At 43.1% G+C, this 24293-nt stretch overlaps 1 protein-coding gene across 11 annotated transcripts in view; it reads right to left on the bottom strand.

Annotated features, from left to right (window-relative positions):
- MAP4K4 (mitogen-activated protein kinase kinase kinase kinase 4) overlaps positions 1 to 24293 on the bottom strand; it is a 167004-nt gene that overhangs the window by 81266 nt on the left and 61445 nt on the right. For all 11 annotated transcript variants that reach the window (XM_069876815.1, XM_069876867.1, XM_069876831.1 and 8 more), the window contains exon 3: positions 9310 to 9366. In XM_069876815.1, the coding sequence (XP_069732916.1) occupies positions 9310 to 9366 (57 nt within the window). The remainder of the gene's footprint in view (positions 1 to 9309; positions 9367 to 24293) is intronic.

Raw genomic sequence — 24293 nt, 5'->3', positions numbered from 1 at the left:
TTTATGATGAAGCACCAGTTTTTGCAATTTAATGGCAACACCTTGCACTTCTATTTAGCTATAGAAAACATTCTCTGCCAGAGATGCTACATAAAGCACACTCAGTGGGCTTTTCCCCTTTACGATTAAACCTATCTAGAGAAATGTACACAAGCCCCTTGCTGGAAAGGGCCCAAGATGTTTCTAGGCTCAGGCAACAAACAGCATCTTCTCCTACACTGATCAACTGAACCAGTTTGCAAAGCATCTTCAAGGTTCTTTTAACATTTAGCTCAGCCATGTGCTTCCAATTGCATATTTAAGAGACTGGGCACTGGGGGAGAAGAATGCTTTCCTGTTAGGCACAAGGGAAGCGTTTATTGTGCTTACAAGTTGACTTAAAGTACAATGAATTCCCAGGTCCTTGCGCATTAGCACTTGCTGCCATAATCTTTAGCCAACAACTCCCTACACAGTCAGTCAAACTGCATCTTGCAAAAAAGAGCACTGTTGAGGGACCTTGGAGCAAACATTTTTGTCTCATTAAATGCTGGAGAAAAACATTGCTATTGTATATTTATACATGCACATGCACATGCAGAGAAAGGGAAAGAGGGGTAGAGAGATCACACAGGATTATCTCAAGCGTACAATACTACTTGTGAACCCATAAACTAAAGAAAGGACCAAGAGGGAGGCTTTAAAATGCTTAAAAGTAGTTTAAGCTTATGGCTGCAGCACTCACTTGAAAGCCAAGCATCAGAACTTCTTTTTTTTTTTAAAAAAAAAAAAAAAGAGTAATCTACTTCCTCTTGATTTATAGCAAAACAGCAGCCAGATGACTGATAATAGACAGTGGCTACAGCCTGCCTACCATTCCCAAAGCAGAGGCTATAAACTTCAGCCTCTCTCTTCTCCACACAGCCTGCCAGTTTTCACATAACTTGTCAGGACTTTTTATCTTTGGAATTTCTCCTCCTCATTAAACTTGGCCAAAGCTGGCCAGCAGATCCAAAAGTTATGTGGTAGAAAAGGCAGGACACGTGCACTATCACTAAGAAGCCTCATTTCCTTAGGAAGCAAAGATAAAAATATGGAAAGTCAGAGCAAAAACAGGAGGAGCCCCCAGGCAGGTGCAGTTTATGAAACTACAATTAAACACAGTCAAAGATTACATTTCAAGCAGATATATCCCCTTTAACACAAACAGCAAATTAATTCTCCTGTCTTTGATCCTTATGCCCAAGCCAGATTTCAAAGTGCACTTCTGAAAGACAGCAGCTCACACTGGACCTGGGATCTCTTGCTTGCCTATTTAGGCAGGAGGAATAAACCACAGACCCAGGTTCTGCCTAGACATTTGCTAAAATGAAAGGATGATGCTCTGTCACAATCCTTATTGGTTTTATTCTGCCCAAACTGGCAAGAGCACACATGCTCTAACACTATTGACAGGGCAGCCTTGTTTTCCTTCAGCAGACTACATGTTTGATTCACTAGGGGTAAATTGAGCTGTGCTGTGTCTGACAGAAATTATACAAAATGCAGTCCTGTACTTTTGGCTATTATCTGCACACAAAACATTTCTGTTTCCCATCAGAACTCAGATCTCCTCAGATAGCTCAAATGAACAGTACTTGGGAAGGCAGCAGTGAAACGCCTGCATTGAAGCCACCTGCTTGAATGCTCCACTTGGCTCAGAAGAAATGTTCCATCACCAGAACTTATGCAAGCTATTGCGTAAATTCATGTCAGCGCAGGTATGACCTGCATCATGATGGTGAAAGCATCTGCAAGCTACCCACACTGAGCCTTCATCACTGCTAGTATTAGGGTCCAGATTTCCCTTACACAAATAGATGCTAGCAGTCATCTGTATACATATGAAAAGACATTGTCATTACTGACATCCTTGTCAATGCTAACAGCAGGTTTCCACATGACTGCAGGTACCAACCCTAAAGACTGAAGAAAAATGGGCACAGGATTACAGTTAAATGGATGAGTATTGTCCACTTGGACTGATAAAACACTGCCCAAAAGCTGGAATTCAAGCACATGCCCTGCTCATTATGACAGTAACAGACGTCAGCAGCTCACTTAGATGACTTCCCTGTTCCTTCTGAGTGTGTCAACGCAGTCACACCGTTAGACCAAAGGAAAGAAATTTTTAAAGAAAAAGTCCAGACTTGTCCAAAGAGCTCAACGCTTGCTGAGAAATCTACTTAACACACACTCCTGTCCTTCTGCCAATGGAAGGCAGCTGTAGCCTACGCAGCCTTCTAGATTCCATTAGTCTCCAGTACTAAAGATGTGCACTCACATACCGACAAGCAACAACAGATCTCAGTGCCACAGCTCAGGAGTATATCCTGAGCACCATCTACTGAGCTAGAACTGAGTACAGCTACCTGGTTCGCTTACAGCAAGGGAGGCAAAATTTTAAAGCTGCCTCCCTAATACAAGAAGATTCTTCTGTGTAAATACTTCCCCTATTTATTCCTTTTCCATAAAACAATTCTTTGTTTTGTCAGGTGCAAATTTTGGTACAGGCTAGTAGGAAGCAACCTCACCTTTGGCTAGCAGGTTGTCAGTGCTCCCCATGGGAACAACCTGGATTTTAAGTCCCTGATCCATTTTCCACAGTTCATACCAAGAGGAAGGGACACAGCAAAGGCTTTTGAAACTCTTCTGGCTTCAGATTTGCTTTGGCTAACTTCACAGTAAGTATAGTCATGAACTGGTATACAAGTTCATGGTATTCCAAGTCACATTGGAATGTATACAAGTCACTGGTATTCTAAGGGCATTGAAGGAGCTGGCGGATGTGCTGGCCAAACCCCTTTCCATCATCTTCCAACAGTCCTGGAAGACTGGGGAAGTCCCACTGGACTGGAGGCTGGCTGATGTGCCCATCGACAAGAAGGGTCGCAGGGAGGACCCAGGGAACTACAGGCCTGTCAGTCTGACCTCAGTGCCAGGGAAAGTCATGGAACAGGTGATCTTGAGTGCTATCATGAAGCACATGCAAGAGAACCGGGTGATCAGGCCCAGTCAACATGGGTTCACAAAAGGCAGGTCTTCCCAAACTAACCTGATTGCTTTCTATGACAAAGTGACCTGCCTGCTGGATGAGGGAAAGGCTGTGGATGTGGTCTTCCTGGACTTCAGTAAAGCCTTTGACACAGTTTCTCACAGCATTCTGCTTGAGAAACTGTCAGCCTCTGGCCTGGACAGGCGCACACTCTCCTGGGTGGAAAACTGGTTGGCTGGCCGGGCCCAGAGAGTGGTGGGAAATGGTGTGAAATCCAGCTGGAGGCCAGTGACAAGTGGGGTTCCCCAGGGCTCAGGGCTGGGTCCAGCCCTGTTCAATGTCTTCATCAATGACCTGGATGAAGGCATCGAATGCACCCTTAGCAAGTTTGCGGACGACACTAAGCTGGGTGGAAGTGTGGATCTGCTGGAGGGTAGGGAGGCTCTGCAAAGGGATCTGAACAGGCTGGACCGCTGGGCAGAGTCCAGTAGGATGAGGTTTAACATGGCCAAATGCTGGGTCCTGCACTTGGGGCACAACAACCCTGTGCAGTTCTACAGACTAGGAGAATTCTGTCTAGAAAGCTGCCTGGAGGAGAGGGACCTGGGGGTGTTGGTTGACAGCGACTGAACATGAGCCAGCAGTGTGTCCAGGTGGCCAAGAAGGCCAATGGCATCTTGGCTTGTATCAGAAACGGCGTGACCAGCAGGTCCAGGGAGGTTATTCTCCCTCTGTACTTAGCACTGGTGAGACCGCTCCTCGAATACTGTGTTCAGTTCTGGGCCCCTCACCACAAGAAGGATGTTGAGGCTCTGGAGCGAGTCCAGAGAAGAGCAACAAAGCTGGTGAAGGGGCTGGAGAACAGGCCTTATAAGGAACGGCTGAGAGAGCTGGGGTTGTTTAGCTTGGAGAAGAGGAGGCTGAGGGGAGACCTCATTGCTCTCTACAAATACCTGAAAGGAGGTTGTGGAGAGGAGGGTGCTGGCCTCTTCTCCCAAGTGACAGGGGACAGGACAAGAGGGAATGGCCTCAAGCCCCACCAGGGGAGATTTAGGCTGGACATTAGGAAAAAATTCTTCACAGAAAGGGTCATTGGGCACTGGAACAGGCTGCCCAGGGAGGTGGTTGAGTCACCTTCCCTGGAGGTGTTTAAGGCACGGGTGGACGAGGTGCTAAGGGGCATGGGTTTAGTGTTTGATAGGAATGGTTGGACTCGATGATCCAGTGGGTCTCTTCCAACCTGGTTATTCTATGATTCTATTCTATAAGTATTTTACCAGGCAGCTGCATCAAGCTAGGTAAATCCAGGTAAAGCAATGCATTCATGTCTCCACACTAAAAGACCAGCCCATATTAGCTTCTCCAGACTGGCTTGACCCAGTACTATTGCAAAGTGCTGTCAATCTGCATCTCATAGGCTTCAGCTTCCCAATTTTTTCCCTCCAAACAGATCAGAATTCATGGACTGTCTTTGGGTTTTCATGATAAAAAACACACACACAATATATATGGCACACTTTCGGTGTTTTTTATTTTTGTTTTCCCCTCATTTTGGCTGCCAGGACGTGTGGAAACATCTTTGGTCTTTCTGCAGACCAATTCTGGGGTGTCTTATGGAAGATGGGTAGATTGTCCACATGATCACAGTTCATAAGACCACGTAGGCCATAAGACACAAACTCACAAGAATCAAAGTGACATGCCCACTTCAACAGGAAAAAAAAAAAAACCAGTCAGCAGAGTCAGGAAGACAGCAATGAATAACTTGGGTAACCTTTCTTGTCTAGGTATGGGAGATGTGCCACATTTCTTTACAGGCCTGGAGGTTCTGATTTGGGGTTTTTAAATTTTCTGCAGAGCATGTACAAAAAGGGCAAGACAGGCAAGCTCTAAAAGTGATCCAGCTTCTTTCATAAATCAGCAGGATACAGTATCCAGTTGTTTACTTAGCATAATTCTACACAGACTAGACTGGACAAGTCATGAAACACTGGGCACAAGAGCTGAGAAATGCTGCTATTAAAAAGGCATGCGGAAAACTTTCCCAAGGGATGCCAAGAGTGTGTGTGGGAAGAGGTAGGAGGAAGAAGCACCACCATCAGGGGTTATAAAAAAACAGAAAAGAAGCAACTGTGCTTTCCCCTCAAATTCAGTTACTAAACCTTTCAAAGAGAAAAGTATTGCTGGAAGGTGAATACACAAGTGACACTAGAAACAGCCATGCAGCTGCAAAGAAAGCCTCCAAAAGAGTTAAGCAGAGTCAAGACTTCTGTTTAGGGCGATATGCAAGTTAACAGCTTAGATGCAGACAGATTTGCCAAGCAGACTTTGCTAAGGTTTTAAATGTTATTTGCTTCACAAGAAAGTGGATTCTTCTAACTGAACAATGACTGCCAAATTTTACAGCGTACTTCTATTGTATCTGATAACATCAGTCACAGCTAAATTGGTATGTTATGGTCCTGCACACCATTATGCAGCAAGGATCTCATGGAAACCTAACAGCATGGTCTGTGAGTGGAAGGGGTCAACATGGACCACACACCACCTTCTCCAAAACAATGGCTGGGAAAGGAGCAGAGACCCTGCAAATGGAAAGATTGAAGGCAGACTACAGGAATCTCTCAAATACTGCCTCACATCAGATCATTCATGCAGCTCAAGATTCATCCTACATACGTACATTTTAGAAAATAATTTTTAAATTGTATACACACTAGTAGTTCATATTGTTCCCCTTTTACAATCATTGGGCCCATTCCAACAACAGAATGGTTTTCAATTCATGAGGACTGGTGGGGGTTTTTTTGTTCTATGCTCCAGTGAAATTTCTTCACCCTACATGTGCTCTAGCTTCACCCTCAGAAAGTGAAAATAGGACTGACATATGCACCACTCTGTAGGAAGACTTACAGATCTTTAGGTCATACAGATACTTTAGTGGTAGCTCTAGTGCTGTACACCTGAAGATCTATAAAGATCCATACAATCTTTTAGATCTTCTCTTAATTTGTTTACAGAGGAGGAAAGTGGAAGAGACAGGAAAGTTTTATGCACATCAACACCCCTCCAACGTTTCACGCAGCAGTACTAACTAGTCATAATATATTCAAAGATCAAGCTGATATCTTCAGCCCACCTCCTCTTTTCTCATCCTTACCGTCATTCTTTTCAAAATTAAAATCTGAAGAGAAAACCACAAGAAAAGCTGAGAAGGATGAAGAGCATTTCCACAGTGCTATGTACATTACAGAGCTGTAATGTTCCTTCCAGCATCTCTGGAGGTTATACTGCCTTGTTTCCTTCAAATCAACCAAAAGTTTTTAAGGAAGCCTTCACTCTGACTTCAACATCTCTCCTGTTCAGGTGATCAAAGCTTTATAGGCCAGAATTGATGTAACCTCCATGATCCTAAGCAATGTGTGAATTGCAGAATCGAGGCCTTGAAAACTGAAAATTTAGGGTGTGCCCACAGAGCATGCCAACACAGTAGGCTTTCTAATTTGTTAAGCATTTGGCAAAGCAAACACTGGATCAGAAGTATCCCAGAAGAAAGCAAGCCTTCTGTCTTTTTTCAACACAGATAAGACAAAATAATCACATATCCTCCACGGCACTGCTTGCATTTAAGCAGAAAAGCATAACACTGCCAGTAAAACATGCGCAGAGGTATAATTACATAAAGCTTCAGTAACCACTCATCCAAAAAATAAAATCACACCTTCAATTTTGTAGAAGTTTCCACCCAAGCCTCTTTCCCCATGGGCATGGACACAGTCAACAGGAGCCTACAAGAGCAGTACATCTAGCCATAAACTTGAAGGTAAATTTGAGACTGTGGTTCCTTCAGCATTTCTTCTGGCGCAGTGCTGAGGGCAGCAGTCACTGCTCCCTCTATCCCCATGTTCCCTCCTCCCACTGTCCCCATAAGCTGTGGTGAACCAGAACCAAGATGGAACTGCATGATCCACCAGCAAAAGGAGGTGTTCATGAAACCATCCCTTGAGGAACTGAAGCCATGGCTTGATGATACTGCCATCTCTGATAGCAACATCGATCTGAGCTACTGCCCCTTCTCCTCCATGAACATCAGCAGCTCTTTTCCAGTCTCACGCTATCTCCTTCACAGTGAGAGCACAACTGTTTGTAATGTCATGTAAATAAATGAATCAATCCAGCTTATAAATAACCAAGAAAAAGAAAGGAGTGAGGGTATTTTTAACTTGGAACCAGGTTCCATTCACTGATCTGGATCACCATCTGGCCCAGGGCAGTTGTGCTGGCACAAGTGTTGGGAGATAGGTACAGAACCAGCAAGCAAGAGTGGACAGGAAAATCCTACACTCACATCTGTCACTGAGAAAACACTAGGATGCAATGGTTATCACCCATGCCCAATGTTAGCAACAGTATCATCCACGCCTAGTGTTAAGAAGTGGAGCTGACTTAGCAGGACTTGGAAGAATTTACACCACATTTTTAGCCTCTGCAGGCTCGTTACTTTGAAGCAAACATACATGAGCTCCAATGGTAGAAACAAAACCATTTCTAGGCTGCATGGGGCTAACATCTCCAAACTCCTCCTTCTGACTGCCCTTAATACCCTAAAAAAGCATGAGCTTGTTAAATAAGAGATAGACAGTGCCAATATACAACTAGTGTTTGAAAATCAGCCAAAAATTACAGAAAGCTTCGAAATATAAGCCATCTCCCACAACATGAGCTCAGCCATCCTATAGACAGCATTTTTCAATTGTTTTCCTTCTGCTGTACAACGTCTCCATTACAACTGCTTGTGATTAATATATGCTATTAAAAACAGAGGGAGTGTGCAGTAAGCCAGTCCTAAGGTTAGAGAAGCAGCTCTCCACCATGCACAATCCAGCAAGCTGCTCTGTGTAAAACCGCTGCACAAATGGAAACGTTTGCTGTGCAAAGAACATTCACTGTACCCCAATGCACCTTCATTCTTCGCTGGCTTGTCTGCTTGTTAACTGCAGCAAAATAGAACTGCCTCCTCATGAAGGCAGCCTTTCTCTAGCTGAAAACTGATTTTTATCAGGCCATCTTCCAAAGCAAGGATGTCTAACTCTTGGCAGAAACAACAGCGTAAGTTAAGAGAGCAGCTGTCACACTGCCCATCAATCACAAGAAGATTCAGTGATATGACTGAAGTCCTATCAGTTGACCTAATCCTGCCTTCTCATTTTCCTCCCTCATCTGTCTGTCTACACACTACACCCCACCCACTCACCTAGGAGCTTGTGTCCAAGGCCATTTTTACTTGTTGGCCCCTATACACACACCAAAATATAAATAATTTTGCAGCAACATCCCTCTAGGAATTTTGTTTAATACAACCAGCTTGACAAAGGCCCCCTGTTTTGTACAACACACACACACGTTAATGTGATTTTTCTCCTAACATTTATAGGAGACTGAGGAGTTCAGAAAAATAAGACACTTGATCAGAAGATGCACAACCTCTCTTTAGAAGTGCAGCATCAGAAAAGGATGTGATTTGATTTTAAATCTGAAGTCGTTGTGTTAATGTGGAGATATAACTATAAACCACAAAAGGAATCAATAGGGGAAACCCCATGCTTTTCTTGAACTGTTTTGAAGACTTAATTTAAACTAATTGCCTTCTGAGCAGCATAAACTGCAAGACATCTAAGGATTCAAATATGAGCGTATATTTTCTATTTCTTTGGCTGGGTTTATTTCCCGGCTTTCCCATCTAAAGCTCCACGGTAAGTCCCCCTGGGTCAGTTACAACTACTACTTTACACTGTTGAATTCTGCCAGCAATATGCTCATCCCTCCTGCAGATGTTTCTGGTTTCAGGCTTCTGGGAACTTTACCGGACCCATTTCCTTTGAATAAGCATATAACCTTTTTAGGCTGCAAACGTACCAGGGAAACTGCTGTCCCCTACATGAAGTAGCCTCCTCACCTTTTCAGTAAAAGCAAGGTGCTACATTTAAGAGAAAAAAGTGGGAAGCAGGGAATCTGGTTTTGTTCCCCTCTCCTGAGAAATTTCTGAAAAGAGAACATTATTCGTCCTCCTACATTCTGGGACCAGCCAAAGCAATTTGAGAAGGCCAGAGGCCCCAGCACACAAGGGCACAGAAATCTCATACAGGGCAAAGGGGTTCAAGAGATCAGGTCCTGCAAACAGAAAGCAAACGTTCACACGCAAAGACAATGCTTTTCAACATAAATACAAGCCATATGCCTTCTCATTAAATTTTGTCCGTATTTATGGTAATAAAGCAGAATGTTCCTTTACTTACCTCAGTAACATCCATGACTTTGATGGCTGCCAGCTGACCCGTTTTGACGTGCCGACCCTGAAGAAGAGAGAGAACTGTTAGCATCAGCATCTCACCCAACCCTTCAACATACACAGAGCAGAACATTTGGATGACAGCTCCAGGCACTGGGTTTTACCCAACTGTGCTGGACCTTTGTATTCTGACACTACACAAGAAAAGCAATAAACACTCTATATGGTTAAAAAAAAAAAAAGCTTACACAAATCTTAGAATTCATTTCCTTTTCTCCATATTAAGAGGATAATTATCAAGATTACATTCACAGCTTCCCTTCTGTTTACTTTAGCAGAGTTCATAGTCAGTAATGATAGTGTATCAACACACTAGAATAGTTCAACTCCAAGTATTATATACTGTATTTCTATGCAACAGTGTTGGGTACCTGAGTGATATTTTACTAGGTAAATACAAGTACACTTAGGTGGTTGCAAAAGGGCATGTCTCTCTGTTTTGGTCTTCACTACTAAAAAGAAGTGAAGTTTCTTAAAGTGACGCATCAGACCTACAACAGCTCTCTTCGCCTGCCTCACGATAGCTAGACGAGAACAAAACGTCATCTCCTTTCAGTTACACCACCATAAGGGTACAGTTTCTCAGTACAGCTGGAGCTGAATTAACAGATCTCAGCTCCTGCAGCAGGGAGCTCCTACCCTTCCTTTCTCTGCCTCCCTCCCAGCCTCCTGTCACTTATTTCTCCCAGAAGCACTTAGCTTGTTCTGGCACTCACTGGATCATATGATAAGCTGATCGAGATCACTAAAATGGCAGAAAGTTAGCACAGAAGAAGCAGACTGCAGGGTGGGGTGGGGGATTGCAGATCAGGAAATTAAACCTGTTTGCTCTGCAATCAGAGTAGAGCCACAGCTGGCACCAGGTGAATTGCAGGGCTGGAAGGCAGGCAGTACTACAGCCCCCTCCCGCCATGATGGACTGTAATTCACCTCAGGTGACTTCTGCCAAAACCCCTTTTTTCTCCAGTATATTTTTACAGGAGGCAAGGCTGCACCAATGAGCTGTTGCATACATCTATATATTTTTTAATTAATTTATTTATTTTATTTATTTTTCTAAATAGGCACTTCAACATGGCTCAGTATTACTGTTTTCCAGCTCTCCATTTAACACTCCCATCAGTTTGCCCAAAGACTTCCAGTCAAACAGCCTGGTCTCTCAACACCTTCCCAAGCATCATCCCCCGAAAGGCTCTTCTCTGAATCCCTAAAGCCCTCCAGAAAGAGGTATGCCTTCTATGCTTCTTCACTTCTATCACGAATACCGATAAAAAACCACAACAAAATATTTCACTAAAGTCACAGTTCCTTTACCCTTACCCTCATCCGTTTCCATGTGTCCCAGCCAGAAACCTATACATAGTATCCACTATAGCTAATGGACATCAGAAGTGTATTTCTTTCCTGTACAAACTCAACCTTTTTACAGATTCTTTTGAGGCTGGCACTAAAGCACCCAAACTACTAGCCTCCTCGGAGAAATCTGATTCCCTCCACAGAGGTAATGGCCTCCATGGTAATTGCTGGTGCATTACAAAGGACTTTGATGAAACGCGGCAGAATTCACAGCCTCCACTTTTTTTTTTCCCCCCCACCACCTGTATCGTGCTGGCTCTCCCCTTATTAGCCAATCCACATGCTTTCTATAAATAAATTACTGTACTCAGGCTTCTGCTGGCTCTGTAAATTCTCTTTATTACATGCATTTCTTTTTACAGCTTGGTCTCAACCTGGTTTGGATTTTGAAACTAAGTTAGGGTCGTAACATGTGCAATGGCCAAGACTGACCTCACCTTGACCTCTGTACTTCTTGCCTTTCAGCAAGCCCAGGAGAGATGAAACTAATTTCCCACCTTGGACCTCTGCCTAATGACAAAAGCCGGTGGTCTTCTCCTCAAAACTTATCATCCCACCAAGGCAAGAGGGGAAAACGTCTCCTCATGACTCTACCCCTGTTTTCCACAGCTCTGTGGAAAAAAATTGTATCATAGAATCATAGAATAACCAGGTTGGAAGAGACCCACCGGATCATCAAGTCCAGCCATTCCTATCAAACACTAAACCATTCTCCTTAGCACCTCGTCCACCCGTGCCTTAAACACCTCCAGGGAAGGTGACTCAACCACCCCCCTGGGCAGCCTGTTCCAGTGCCCAATGACCCTTTCTGTGAAAAATTTTTTCCTAATGTTCAGCCTAAACCTCCCCTGGGGGAGCTCGAGGCCATTCCCTCTTGTCCTGTCCCCTGTCACTTGGGAGAAGAGGCCAGCACCCTCCTCTCTACAACCTCCTTTCAGGTAGTTGTAGAGAGCAATGAGGTCACCCCTCAGCCTCCTCTTCTCCAGGCTAAAGATGCAGGGAAGCACAGTTTGAGGTACAAAAAGAATTTGCTAAAGTTAAGAGAGGGACATGCCAGAGGGGAAAATTTCACTAGACTAAGGAGAACCGAGGAAGAAGAAACTTCTTTTAACAACCGTGAAATATGGTTCCCCATTCATTCTGCAGCAAAGTGGGGGTGTTAAAATGGTGGCAGAACATGTTCCAAGCAGAAGTGCCACACAAGAGTGAAATAGCAAGACATCCACGGGGTACCACACATTTTACAGAAAGTTTGCTCTATTTGTCTTTCTAAATCTACAAACTACTGTTGGGCTTGCTATTTCCAGAGAGCAGCCTGAAACCTCCCAGGGTTCAGTTTCACAGCTTTTCTCAAGACGCCGTTCCTCCCTGTAGGACTGGCCCACTTGAGATGACTAATGCACACCAGCCCAACCGTCCTTCCCCTGCGGCTTTACAGGATCCTGCTGGTGCCTCCGCTAGTCCCTATCAAAACCTGGGCTGCGACAGCTACAGCCCAGCACAGTGGTTTGCTTTGCCGTTTCTGCAGTGGGGATGGGAAAAGCTTCTCCATAACCTTCCTAAGGGATTGGAAAGCAAAGGAACTGCAGACTGTGGGAAGTGCGGGTTGCTCAGTATCCCAGGCCAAATTTAAACCCCTCTTCAGAATACTGTTAAAGATTACTCCAAATACCCTTTTCATAATGTATGTAGTGTTCATATTCTAAGCATCTACAACATATATGGGGGCGTTGCATGACATTGATTTATATGAGAGAAGTAAAAGGACATTTTTAAGCCACGTTCTTTCCATTAAAAACATTTTTTAAAGGGAGGGAAAAAATAAACATCACAAGCACAACATATAAGAATGAGCAGAGTTTTCATTTGTTTGTTTATCTGCTTAACAGCTCTGCTCAAGAACAGACCTGTCAAACTATTAGCATGCTGGTATAATTTTGCTTGCAACGTGAATTGGCTAAGCATTCCTGTTTCAGAAACTGGTCTTCAGATTTTCATAGTCAGCCTTTGCTTTGGAAAAAAATTGCCTGCATTAAAACTAATAATAATAAAATCGCGAAGTGGTTGAAAGCAACAAAAGAACTGCAGAGGCCATAGATGGGAGAAACCCTCTGAACTCAGTCTCCTGGGTCAAAAATTTGTTCACATCCAACTCCCATGGCAATTTATAAATGTGGTAACCATTAATGTCCCATCCAGACATCATCTCAGCAACATCACCAGCTGTAACTCTGGCAGAACAGCATTTTTCTTGCAGAATGAGGCCCCTGCTTTAGCATTGTCTGGAGTCATGGCCCCTCAGGGTGTCCCAGGCTCCCACGTCCCCAGGATATGGCAGGCGTCCTAGCAGCTTTGTTTCTCCCAGCAAATTGCTGGCAATTACCATTGGAGTATCAGAAAAACTCCACAAGATTGCAAAGCAGGACTCATGCTAACTGAAAACAGCCGTTTCTTAAAATATTGCTAGATAATACATATGAGAAGCTAGGGATCACAGGATAATTGTCCCCTGGCCAGAAAGTTAAAGTATGGATATGAAATACTCAATGAAAATGACAGCAACCTACATGCATCTTGTAAAGAGTAAGAGAACTATCTCCAGAGCCAACACACTGAGGAGGCTGCAGAGGTTGCACTGCACAGTAGCAGCAACAGGTAGTAAAGGCCACACCACCCCAGGAGTGAGAGTTTGGCCCTTACCAGGTCTCAGGGTCGAGGCCACAACAAAAGCTGTCAGCTTAGCTTGGCTCCCATCCCCAAGGAAAAGAGCCCACCAACACACACCTTTCATTTAGGCCATGCTAAGATTTTTTTCAATCAAAATTTCCAAACTACTTGTCATTTCTTACGCATTCTCCCTATCTTTCTTTCCCTCTTTTCATTAACCCATTCATATTAAAGCACTTATTTATCCTCCCAACGAAGCAACGTAAGAATATTTTTAAAACTGCTACTGCACCATTCTGTTTTTAAATGGTCTGTTGGGATGAGCAAGTCAATGAAGTTGAGCCTGCTTACCCCAAATCTTGCCCTGTTTCTTCTCACCCAGATGACAAAAAGTTCATTTAAATACGGAAGGTTTAAAAATACAGCTCTTCTCATCAATACAGCAACACTGCAGCACTTAACTGGATCTTAAACCAAATTCACCAATTAAGCGTATTCCCAGTCGTGTCTGATAGCAATATGCTGTTTATTTCTCATCTCTGGGCTTTATGCATGTTGAAAGCAGAGGGGACAAGGGGAATCCTTGGTAGACTGCCAAGATCTGCAGAACATTATAAATTTCAAGACTACCCACACTCTCCAAGTCCGTTAATACACCTACTTCTTGCCTCTTTCTTGCTCTGTACACATTCTTACTGTAAAATTTTTGTTTTGGAAAGGTTCAGAGGCAATTGGTGTTATGTGCTGTTTCTCATGGTGTTTTTTTCCCCATAAGATGTCTTAATGCTATGAAAGGGCCATGCAAATTAAATGCAAAATAAATGCTATCAGCTTGTTTACTTCCCTCATCAGATTTTCAAGGATATGTACTCCACAGTAATGCAGTTCTCCTTCTAACACAGTTTCTGGCATATGTATTAACATGTCTTTGGGGGGACTGTTCCTGGAAGCTTGCACCTCAGCTAAATGGCATGAAAGTAGAATATGAGGAAACATCACACACAGAGGAAGGAAGGCAGCACATGTGACTCATGATTTACAAGCCTGGATTATCTGTGCACTGTACACAATTAAGACTTCTCCAACCTTCCAGACTCTATTCTGACAGTTCTGGAAAGAAGAGCAACTAAGTTGAACTAGTAGATTTCCCACCCACCTCCCTGCCACACACACACGTTTTAGTTGCTACAACATACACAGATGCAGCAGGCTAGATTTTAATATGCTATCAAGTGAAAAGTCACTAGGGTATCACCTCTTAGTTCTGCTGTACAATGCCCAAGTATCAAAATTAACTTTTCGATTTGCTTCTCATATAGTCGACTCTAAACTCCTACCAGCCTAAGGCAACAGGTCACGGAGCAATACTCTGCTATTAGGTTGCACGCAACAGTGCAATAAATGGTACTCTATTATTCCAATGCACGTTTACCATCGGCTCTTTTTGTCATTTGCCAACACAGAAATTTGCAGACCAACCAACTTGACACTGTGAATACTTGGACTCTACAAAACATTTCTTCCTGCTCCACAGAACAACTAGGCCTATTCTTTGAAAAGCAAGAGGAGTAACACTTGTGGAGGAAACAGAACATGCTTTTGACAGGCAAAAAGACAGAATGACATAAAGTAAAAGCAACCTTCCCAGTTAAAAGTAAATAATAAGATTTTCTTAAGCAAAAATCCTATCTAGTAGCATTTACAGCCAAAATAATGCTGTTCCTACTGCATTCTGTAAGCTAAATAATCATAGGCTCCAGTGACGGAGACAAATTTGTACATAAGGGATAATGTTTATCTGGCATGGAAGCTCCTTCTAGAATAAAAATCAGCAAACCATCTCAGTAAAAAAATGCCTGGCAAATCATCACAAAAATGCACAAGGAGAGTAAAAAGGCCAATTTCAATGTCCTTCCTTCCTATCAGATGTTTTCTAAACCCAAACCAACCAGAAGCTATTAAAGACTCCCACAATTTAAGTCAAAGACAGGACAGAGTTCTGTGTTTTCCCTCTGTCTAACTCTTGACAACAAATGCCTGGAAAGCAAAATAGAAAACAATATACTCTCTATTCTGCTTCAGATAGGAATGGTTGGACTCGATGATCCGGTGGGTCTTTTCCAACCTGGTGATTCTATGGTTCTATGGTTCTATAGATACCCACAGGCTCACTAAATGTCTATTGAAGAAATAATAATGACAATTTACTGATGCATAGTCCTGTGTAGTATGAAAGACACACAGTTATCATCAGTCCTGTACTTCCTGGGACAGAGTGAAAAGATGTTACTCACTAGTAAGGAAAAAGTCTCATGCACTCATTTTTCACTTCAATTGCTAGCTTTGTGATAGCTTTCCCACTCTGAAATATGCTGGGTATACATTACCCAAAAGCATTTCCTTCTCCCAAACAGCTCATTGCCTAAATAGGAAAAAGGAAAGGGGGAAAAAAAAAAGAAAAGATGATGGGAAAACCATGGCAGAGAGCCACAATCAAACTTTCCCAGGATCATAACAGGTCAACGGCAGAGCTTAGTTGCAATACATTTTTTCTTACTCGCAGCACCCTGGCCGCTGGATCAAGTTTTGCTGCTCTGTAGGTGGCCACCCAGAGCTTCCTGCCCCAAATTTCATGCTTCATCTGCATGGACACTTCAGCTAACTGGCTTGAGGCCTCAGCCTGGAGAACACTCTCTTTAAGAGCCATCCTCAAAGTCATCATCCCATCCTTCCAGTCACCACCAGGCTATGTCCAGTTCCAGCAATCTTCACTATACACTAGCATCCATTTTCTCTTATAACACAGTGGTCACCCTCAGTCCTCTTCAAAAAAGAAGAGCGGTCTTTATTATTGCTTGTACGTTTTCTGGTTTTAAACTTACCTAGGTAATTCACTTGAAACATTACTTAAAGGCATTAAAAAAAAAAAACTAAAACAAAAGAAAAGAATGAAACCAGATATACCTCCCATGCAGACACAGTTGGCTGAGAGTGCATTTGGCTTCCTCTGGAAACATCAGCTAAAATTTGCTGCGTCCAGCTCTCATTCAAACCAGTTCTTCACCCTACCTTAACAGCTTTACCAGTCACTAAATCCACCCCTCCTGACAATGACTTGTCTCTGTGGTCCCCCCACAACATTGCTTTTTTTAACTAGGTAGAAAAAATTCTTTCTGGCAAGTATAATTAAAATCAAGCCAGATGGTGAACATCAAGAGATTAATTTAGACCAAAATGATAAAAGATGTGCTTGTAGATATAAAAATTACATGAGCTACAGATACAGATGATTTCGCATTTTACACCTCAGCAGACACTTTCATCACCAAAAACTCCGTTGGATCTTGGCCACTGACTGAAAGAGAGGTAGGCTTAGTTAGGTGGCACGGCCATAGCAAGTTAATCAGGCTGCAGGGGACCACCACAGGTCACAAGAACAAGCCCTCCGCTCACCAGGTGACACCCTACTGTGACAACCACATGGTGTCACTTCAGGAAGACATCATGCAACATGCACTGCTTCTGCCCCAGATCAAGCACAGCCCGAACTGACCCATTAGACTCCCTGTGCAGGAAGATGGGAGCTTTTAACAATGCAGGCACCTCCTCAGCTAAGGAATGTGGCAGGCAAAGGACAGTCTTCATATCACCTCTCCAGAGAGACATCAAAATAAGCCTGGATCGAAAGGCCTAGGGCCACTCCTTTTTGTTTGCTTTTTAAATGAATTCATATTGACGTTTTAACTCGTCACCCCTGGACAAGCAAATCCAAGCTTTCCAACCAAACGGTGCAATTTACACCTTGCAGCAAAGTCCTCTGCAAACCCGGGCAAGCCTGGACCCATTTCACCCTGCTCACTGCCAAGAAGCTCCTGAGAAACCACCTTGACGCTGGGAACACACCTTCTGAAGAATGAGGTGAGATGCCCCTAATGAATTTTAACTATTCACGGGTTAGGTACACAGAAATGCCACAAAATGCATACTTTTCTTTTGGGGGAAGGGGTGGAAAAAACCTTAAACAAACATCAAAACCATAGTTAGTCCCCAACTCCCCATGCACCAATGCTGCTGTAAGCAGCCTGCAATCTCTTGGGCAATGTTTTCAGAGGTCATATGCCACTAGAGAAGAAAAACGAAGACAAGACACACCCTACCAGCCTCATTGCATTTGGTCTACTCCCAACAGCAGTGGCAGAAAAGAGCCACAGAGCTGCACACAGCTCCAGAACTAACACCGACCGAGCAACGCGTGACAGCCACCTTGGGCAGTGAGGGGACAGTGTCCCTTCACCAGGAATCATCCAGCAAACATCCAGCATGCATTCAGCTACATCGCTGCACGGGTTTGGCTGCATGAGGCACCGTCCCAAAATGTCCAGCAGCCTCCCAGAGAGAGCCAGCAGGGCTGTTCAATAGATAGCAACTTTTTCTTTAATTTCAAGTATGCTAAATGGATGGGGGAATTATTTTGGAACGTACAAAACCCTACGGCAAATGCAAAAGACATAGCAGGAAGGGAAGAGAAAGGGGAAAACCATCGGCTCCACTGCTTTTATTTCCCTTTATAAACCTTTTAGTGTTTGATGTTGTTGACCCAGCCCACTGGACAAGGGGGAGCCCAACACACACAATTTGGCTGTCCCCCCCCACCTTTTGTCTAGCTGCACCACAAACACACTGTGTGCTGAAGATCTGAAGCTATCGTCACACAGTTTAATATTAATGAGGGGCGAGGAAAAGGAGAAATACTTTCATTTACACCATCCTAGTGGAGTAATACAGCCAAGCAGAGCAGAGAAGTCAGGCTGCATAATGTGTTTTATTTCAACACTGTTAAGATGAAAGATTTCACATCTGCAATCTTTAAAAAAAAATCCAGAATGGTAGCAATAAGGTAGAAAAGTTAATGAACTCTTAAATGTACATTCCAGTACAACAGTTCCAGTCCAACTGCTAATACTTCATGGCTACAACACACAACAAAGAAGGACTGGAACTGCGTGGGTTTGGGGTTTTTTGCTTTTCCTACTGAAGACAGACACTGGTTGGCGTCTTCTTATCTACCCGTTACGAACATCATCCACACCGCTTCCAGGTGGTCATATCTCCTCGCCATTCTGGACCAGGGAGCCATTATTTACTAGGCAGCAACTGTTGAAACTAAAATGCATCTTCTAGGGCACAAGATATGCTGAGGGAGTACTGCAAGAAGAGGTATTCTAAAAAGGATAGCACCAACCAGTGCAGCAGCCACATGAACTGGGACCATGTTTTACACTGTGACTCAATGCACAAGAAAAAATTAAGAAATATTTTCCTATCTTGTTTGCAAGATGCAAAACACACATTTAGCCTAAAGTTATATGTATTTTAATTAAATGAGGATTTGCACGAGAAGACTCCTTCCAGTATTTTTACCTTGATACTCTGCCAAGTACATCTGTGATTCTAAAGAAAAAAAAAAAAAAAATAAAAGCAACAAAACCACCTTGTCCTTGAGAAATAGGCACGTGGCCAACGAGTGATCTGTAAACAGCTTTGTGTTCACATGAACTATTTGCAAATACTCAGGCAGTATTTTCAGACCTCAAACTATTTCTGCTTCGTCAGCATGGGAGCCTGACTCAGAAATCCAAGTCTGTACCAACAACCCTTTCTGCACTAGGCTTGCCAACAACAAAAACCCAACCTCAGAGGTCACAGGACCCTTTATTTATTTATTTAGCAAAAGAAGGACCAAAATGAACACAATTTCCTCTCAGTTGCTACCTGGGTAGTATCTAAGTTGCATTCCCCAAAGCCTGTGGCCACTGTGTTTATTACATGAAAGGGCCACAAGACAGAAAAGCCATTATGCAACATACAGGGCTCACAGGTTAATCCATGGAAAAGAACGGCATTCATCAAGGAAATGGAGCCTACGTGTTCTCTGATTATTACTTTTTACCAAGTACTCAAGAAAACACCAAGTGCCTCACAAAAACTAGTCAAAACATGTTCACAGCTCTTAAATAACACACTCCAGGCCTTTGCAGACCAAGTTGTGGCAAACGAAAAGGAAAAGAAATGAAATTCCTCAGGAGGACTTGTAAAGCAAGCTGCCACTGTAGCCAGTCCCCACCCACCCTGCAGTGTGCTGAGGGTACAAATATAATATAGATAAGGCAAAAGTTATTATTTCAGTGCAAAAGGATTTGTGAGATTTTAGTCCCAAAAATACACGCCTTCTGTAAGTGCAGGGAGGATATACAGTGCAGATTTTATTTTTATTATTTAGCATTTCTAATAACAATTGCACTTGGGGGACAATCTTTTCTCATGACACTCAAGTATTATTCACGATCCAACGCCAGCTGTTCCTGCAGACCACAAGCCACTACTCTGGAGCACAACTGTCATTAGATGTAATATAAAAATTCTTAGTTGGAAAAGCCAAGCTTTTGGTTGTAAATCATTCAGCAAACTGGAACAAATAGGACAATTCAGTATTGACCTGGACTGCAAAAGAGGAGCTAAGACCAAAATTCAGCTGCTGAGGACAACTAATACGTTTTGTAATTGCTTATAGTCAGACAGCTTATCCCAGCATCACTATCCATCAAACCTCTCCAATGTTGCACTGCTTTCTAGGTGACGAAGGGAAAGGAAGAAGGGTGAGTTTGGTGCCACAACCCAAACAACCTCCCAGCACGTGCAGCAAGGCTGTACCCCTGGCCCCACAAACATGCTGGCAGCCATGCTCACATCAGGGGTAGATGCAGCGGAGACGTAGCATGAGCCTGGACAGGGTCCCATCTCACTGAGGACAGATGCCCAACATAAAAGAAGCAGGCAATGGGACAGCCCTGTTGATGTCTACAGCAGGTTGACCATCTCCTGGCTCAACAGCTCATCTCCCCTGAATATAGATACAAAACCAGGAGCCTGTAAACAGTTGGAATTGAAATTGGGAATGGCTTTTAAATGGAAGGTGAAAGATTTAGATTAGACATTAGGAAGAAAATCTTCATTATGAGGGTGATGAGGTACTGGAACAGGTTGCCCAAGGAAGCTGTGGATGCCCCATCCCTGGAGGTGTTCAAGGCCAGGTTGGATGGGGCCTTGGGCAGCCTGGTCTAGTGGGAGGTATCCCTGCCCACGGTAGCGGGGTTGGAACTAGATGATCTTTAAGGTCCCTTCCAAGCCAAACCGATCTATAATTCTACGATTCTAAGTCCCAGCCTTCCACAAACCAAAAAAACAGCCCCAGCAATAATTCAGCCCCAACTGAAAAGCACCCTACATGCCCCAAGTTTCCATCCTCAGCTGGGTGTTTTCCAAAGAAGCAGTCGTGAAAGATCCCATGTATCTGCCCATACTCTAGTGTTGCCAAGAATAGACACAGCTGACTGCAAGAGATGCACCCAGTCACATCTGGTTTGCAGCACAGCTGGAGGAGGAACACTGCCTCCTGCCACGTGGGTCTTTGCAGAATAACTGGTTGCCTCAGCTACTACGACTCAGAGACAAACCCAGGTGGGGAAAACCCCACAAACCTCCAGTAAGAGGGAGCAGGTTCTGGTTAGGTACCCACAAGTAAAAACACTGCTAAATCCTACTCAAAATATAAACTCAAAAATTTGTAATCCTTATGCTAAAGCTGTAGCCAAATTTTACCTCTTATTTCTTTCCACCACTTCTAACCTTACTAAAAGGAAAGGAGAAGGGAACTGGAAGTAAAGATATTTTTTTGTAATGTAGGAGTCTTGCACTTGTTTTAAGGTACTCACTCAGTCACAGTTCCCTAGGATGTATGCAAGCCTACTTACAAAGGAAAGTGTGAGCAACATTGCCTTAAAATCTACGTACCATTTACACAAATCACAATTTGAATCTGGAAGACAGTTGTGTTAAACACAACCAGGTACTCTGACCAAATGTTACAGCCATGACCTAAATACATTATGTGATATGGCAGTACAGAATTGCAGTTTCTAGAATTAAGCAATCTTCCAATTAAGTGTCATGCACTGAAAACAAAATTAAATCAGCTGTGATGCCACCCTACCACTTCCTCTACTCCCTTCTCCCCAAATCAGGGAAAGAAAACAGTATCCTTTCTACCAGTCTGAATGCTTTATCACCAGCAGGACTGAATTTCTGAGATGCTGGGGTGGGAGTGTATGTACACCAGCTGTGTCTGTCCCAAATAAGAGCACTCTGAGGAGAGCTAAACCAAAGTAATTATTTCTTAAATTGTAATAAAGATGGATTTCTGAAAGTTCCAGTGCTTTTAAAGTTTGCCTTTTGAATTTACAGCCACTTGTCCAATTACTGAAAGAGCATTACTGTTTATTATAATCATGTGTCTGCACTGAAAACATCAATAGAGCATGCTGGAATTGATTGCTCAATTATACAATGCACAGCTATTGCGACTGTTGTCAAAGTAGGATTCATAACAAGTCCAACAGCTTGCCTTTCAAAACACGAGCAAGAGTAATATTTTACACTTAAAGCAGTTTCACTGCACCAACGGATCTCCAGAAGCAGCACATGCAAGTTTAAGATTTAGTGCAATGGGCTGTCAATTATGGACCTTGTTTGAAGACACACACATGCACAGATGTGTATATATGCCAAGTGTGGGACAGACCCATCAAACACACAGCTAAATTAAGGACTGACTATGGCACAATGTTCTAAACATAAGCACCAACCACCGCCTCACTACCTGCATCACCTATCCTGGGTGACAATACTCTGACAAAAGTCAGAAGCCCATTCTACCCAGCAGCCCAGTAGGTGAGGGCACTGCACCACCCAGGGAAACTACTCCAATCCAGAAACTACAGGGCATCAGTGAAAAGACAGTCGGGGCAAACACCACAGAAGCCCCTGCTGCAGCTACACACGCAACCTAATGAAGGGCAACTGGGTCCCCACAAACACACAGGTCAGTCCCAAAGGTCTTAGCCTCACTAAATCAGGGCCTGTAAGGATGTTTTAGTCAAAAACAAGTGAAAGGAACAGGATTCTTGTGCTCCTCTTACTCCTCGTCCAGCTACAGCACTTGCCAAAGAGAGATGCCTGGAAAGAAAATAAATAAACAAAACCAGGCTCAAAGTTTCCAACTAATTTCCACCTGAAACATCAAGAAACCCCCCAAAGCTTAATTTGATACTACACTGAGCTTGAGTTCAAATAAACATGAGAATTCAAAGCTGGAAGCATGAAAGATGCCCAGTACTGAAGAAAGAACGGAAGAAGCTTGTGCCTTCCAATGGTGAAAAGCTACAGGGGCTTCTTTTTCTGATTGTTGCCACTAACCTTAAGTGCAACCAAGAAAGAAGCAAAACTAACACAATTAGAGGCAAAATCATCCAAGATATGAAAAAAATAACACTGAGGTGCTGTAACATCCAAGTTTCTGTAGGGAGCGCAGAGCAAAGGTTCCTCAATATGCAACTGAATGGCTGGGGCAGAGAAAACAAACAAATTCAAGTTACTAGCAAATGCCAGCACTCCATTTTAGTAAAAAATTATCACGTGCCTAATTTTATTTTAATTTATTTTGAGGACTGCTTACTATTTTCAGTTTTTTACTAATGCTTCAATAGCTTACAAGGCATGTTCTGCACACATTTAAAAACAGATAATGCACTGCTTCAATTTAGTCTGCTCATGAGTTTAAGATGTTAGCAAACACTGTTCCAAAGCAGAAGGAGGGGGGAAAAAAAGAAGAAAACCAACACTTCTCCATTATATGAATAGGCCTGGAGCTAACAGATTTAATCTACTTAATTACACTGTTTGCCACTTGCATTTATAGTTTGCATAGAAATCAGTGGTGAAATTCAACAAGAAGCAGCAAGCAAGAAAAAGCAAACAGTTTCGTTGACTGCTACATGAAAATCTTCAAGATAACCCTTAGCTTCAGTAAAAGCAACTGAAAATGATCAGCAAAACCTGCTAGTGTGAATTCAAAGAGCAGATCACTCCAGCTTTCCAGTCTTCATTTTCATGTTCATTCCAGGCAGAAGTTCATTTATTTTACTTTTATGACTCCCATGAATGCGTCACACACTCAACGTTAAGTACACATTAATAATGACAAGTTTTAGCTGTGCCTTGAGACAGTGATCATTCAAAGCATAGGCGAGTCTGGGCCAACATGTTCCAAGCAAACAAACTAGAAGATACATGATATGCTTAAATCAAGTCTGAAATCTTCAAGGAAATTCACTTTAAAATAAGGTGTGCTGGCTGTGTTTCTCCAGGCTGCCCTACAGAGGAGACCCAAGAGAAAGCAGGTCAGAAACATGGCAGAGAGGACAAATGAGACCAAGTAAGAAACCACGCTGGAGGTCTGCAAGCCCAGCTTGGCACAGCCACCCTGGGGAACAATGCCATGCTGCAGCTTTGGCAGTGCCCTAGGAGATAGAAAGTAACAACTGCAAGCAAACAAGAGAGAGCATTTTTACTGGTGAATGGGTCAATGGCAAGACAGCTGAATATACAGCATGTACATTTAAGTACAGCCTTATCTTCCATCTCTTCCTACACATCAGATCATCAGCACTCCCAGCAATGACGACTCCATTCATCTCACTAAACAGGATCTCAAGTGAGAATACCTCATAAATTTAAGTATTGTTAGGATTTCATTTCCCTCTGCTAGAATGACCACATGACTGATAAGCAAATAATTTCTTTCTTCAATCAAGATGATGTGATACTGCATCGCATGCGGCACTCTCATGGCTACTGCCCCGGCAAGAGTGATGAATAATCAAAAAGGAACTGGAGAGCGAGGGAACCAACAGAGCTTCCTTCCTAACATATCTGCTCACTTTAAATTTCCAAACTCTGACAAAGAAATGTGTCTCTCAGATACATCATGAAATAAACAGGTGGCACCCACTC

The sequence above is a fragment of the Phaenicophaeus curvirostris genome, chromosome 1 (assembly GCF_032191515.1).
Source record: "Phaenicophaeus curvirostris isolate KB17595 chromosome 1, BPBGC_Pcur_1.0, whole genome shotgun sequence".
Lineage (NCBI taxonomy): Eukaryota > Metazoa > Chordata > Aves > Cuculiformes > Cuculidae > Phaenicophaeus > Phaenicophaeus curvirostris.
Note: the sequence above shows the minus strand (reverse complement) of the source record. Positions and strands in the feature narration are given on the sequence as shown.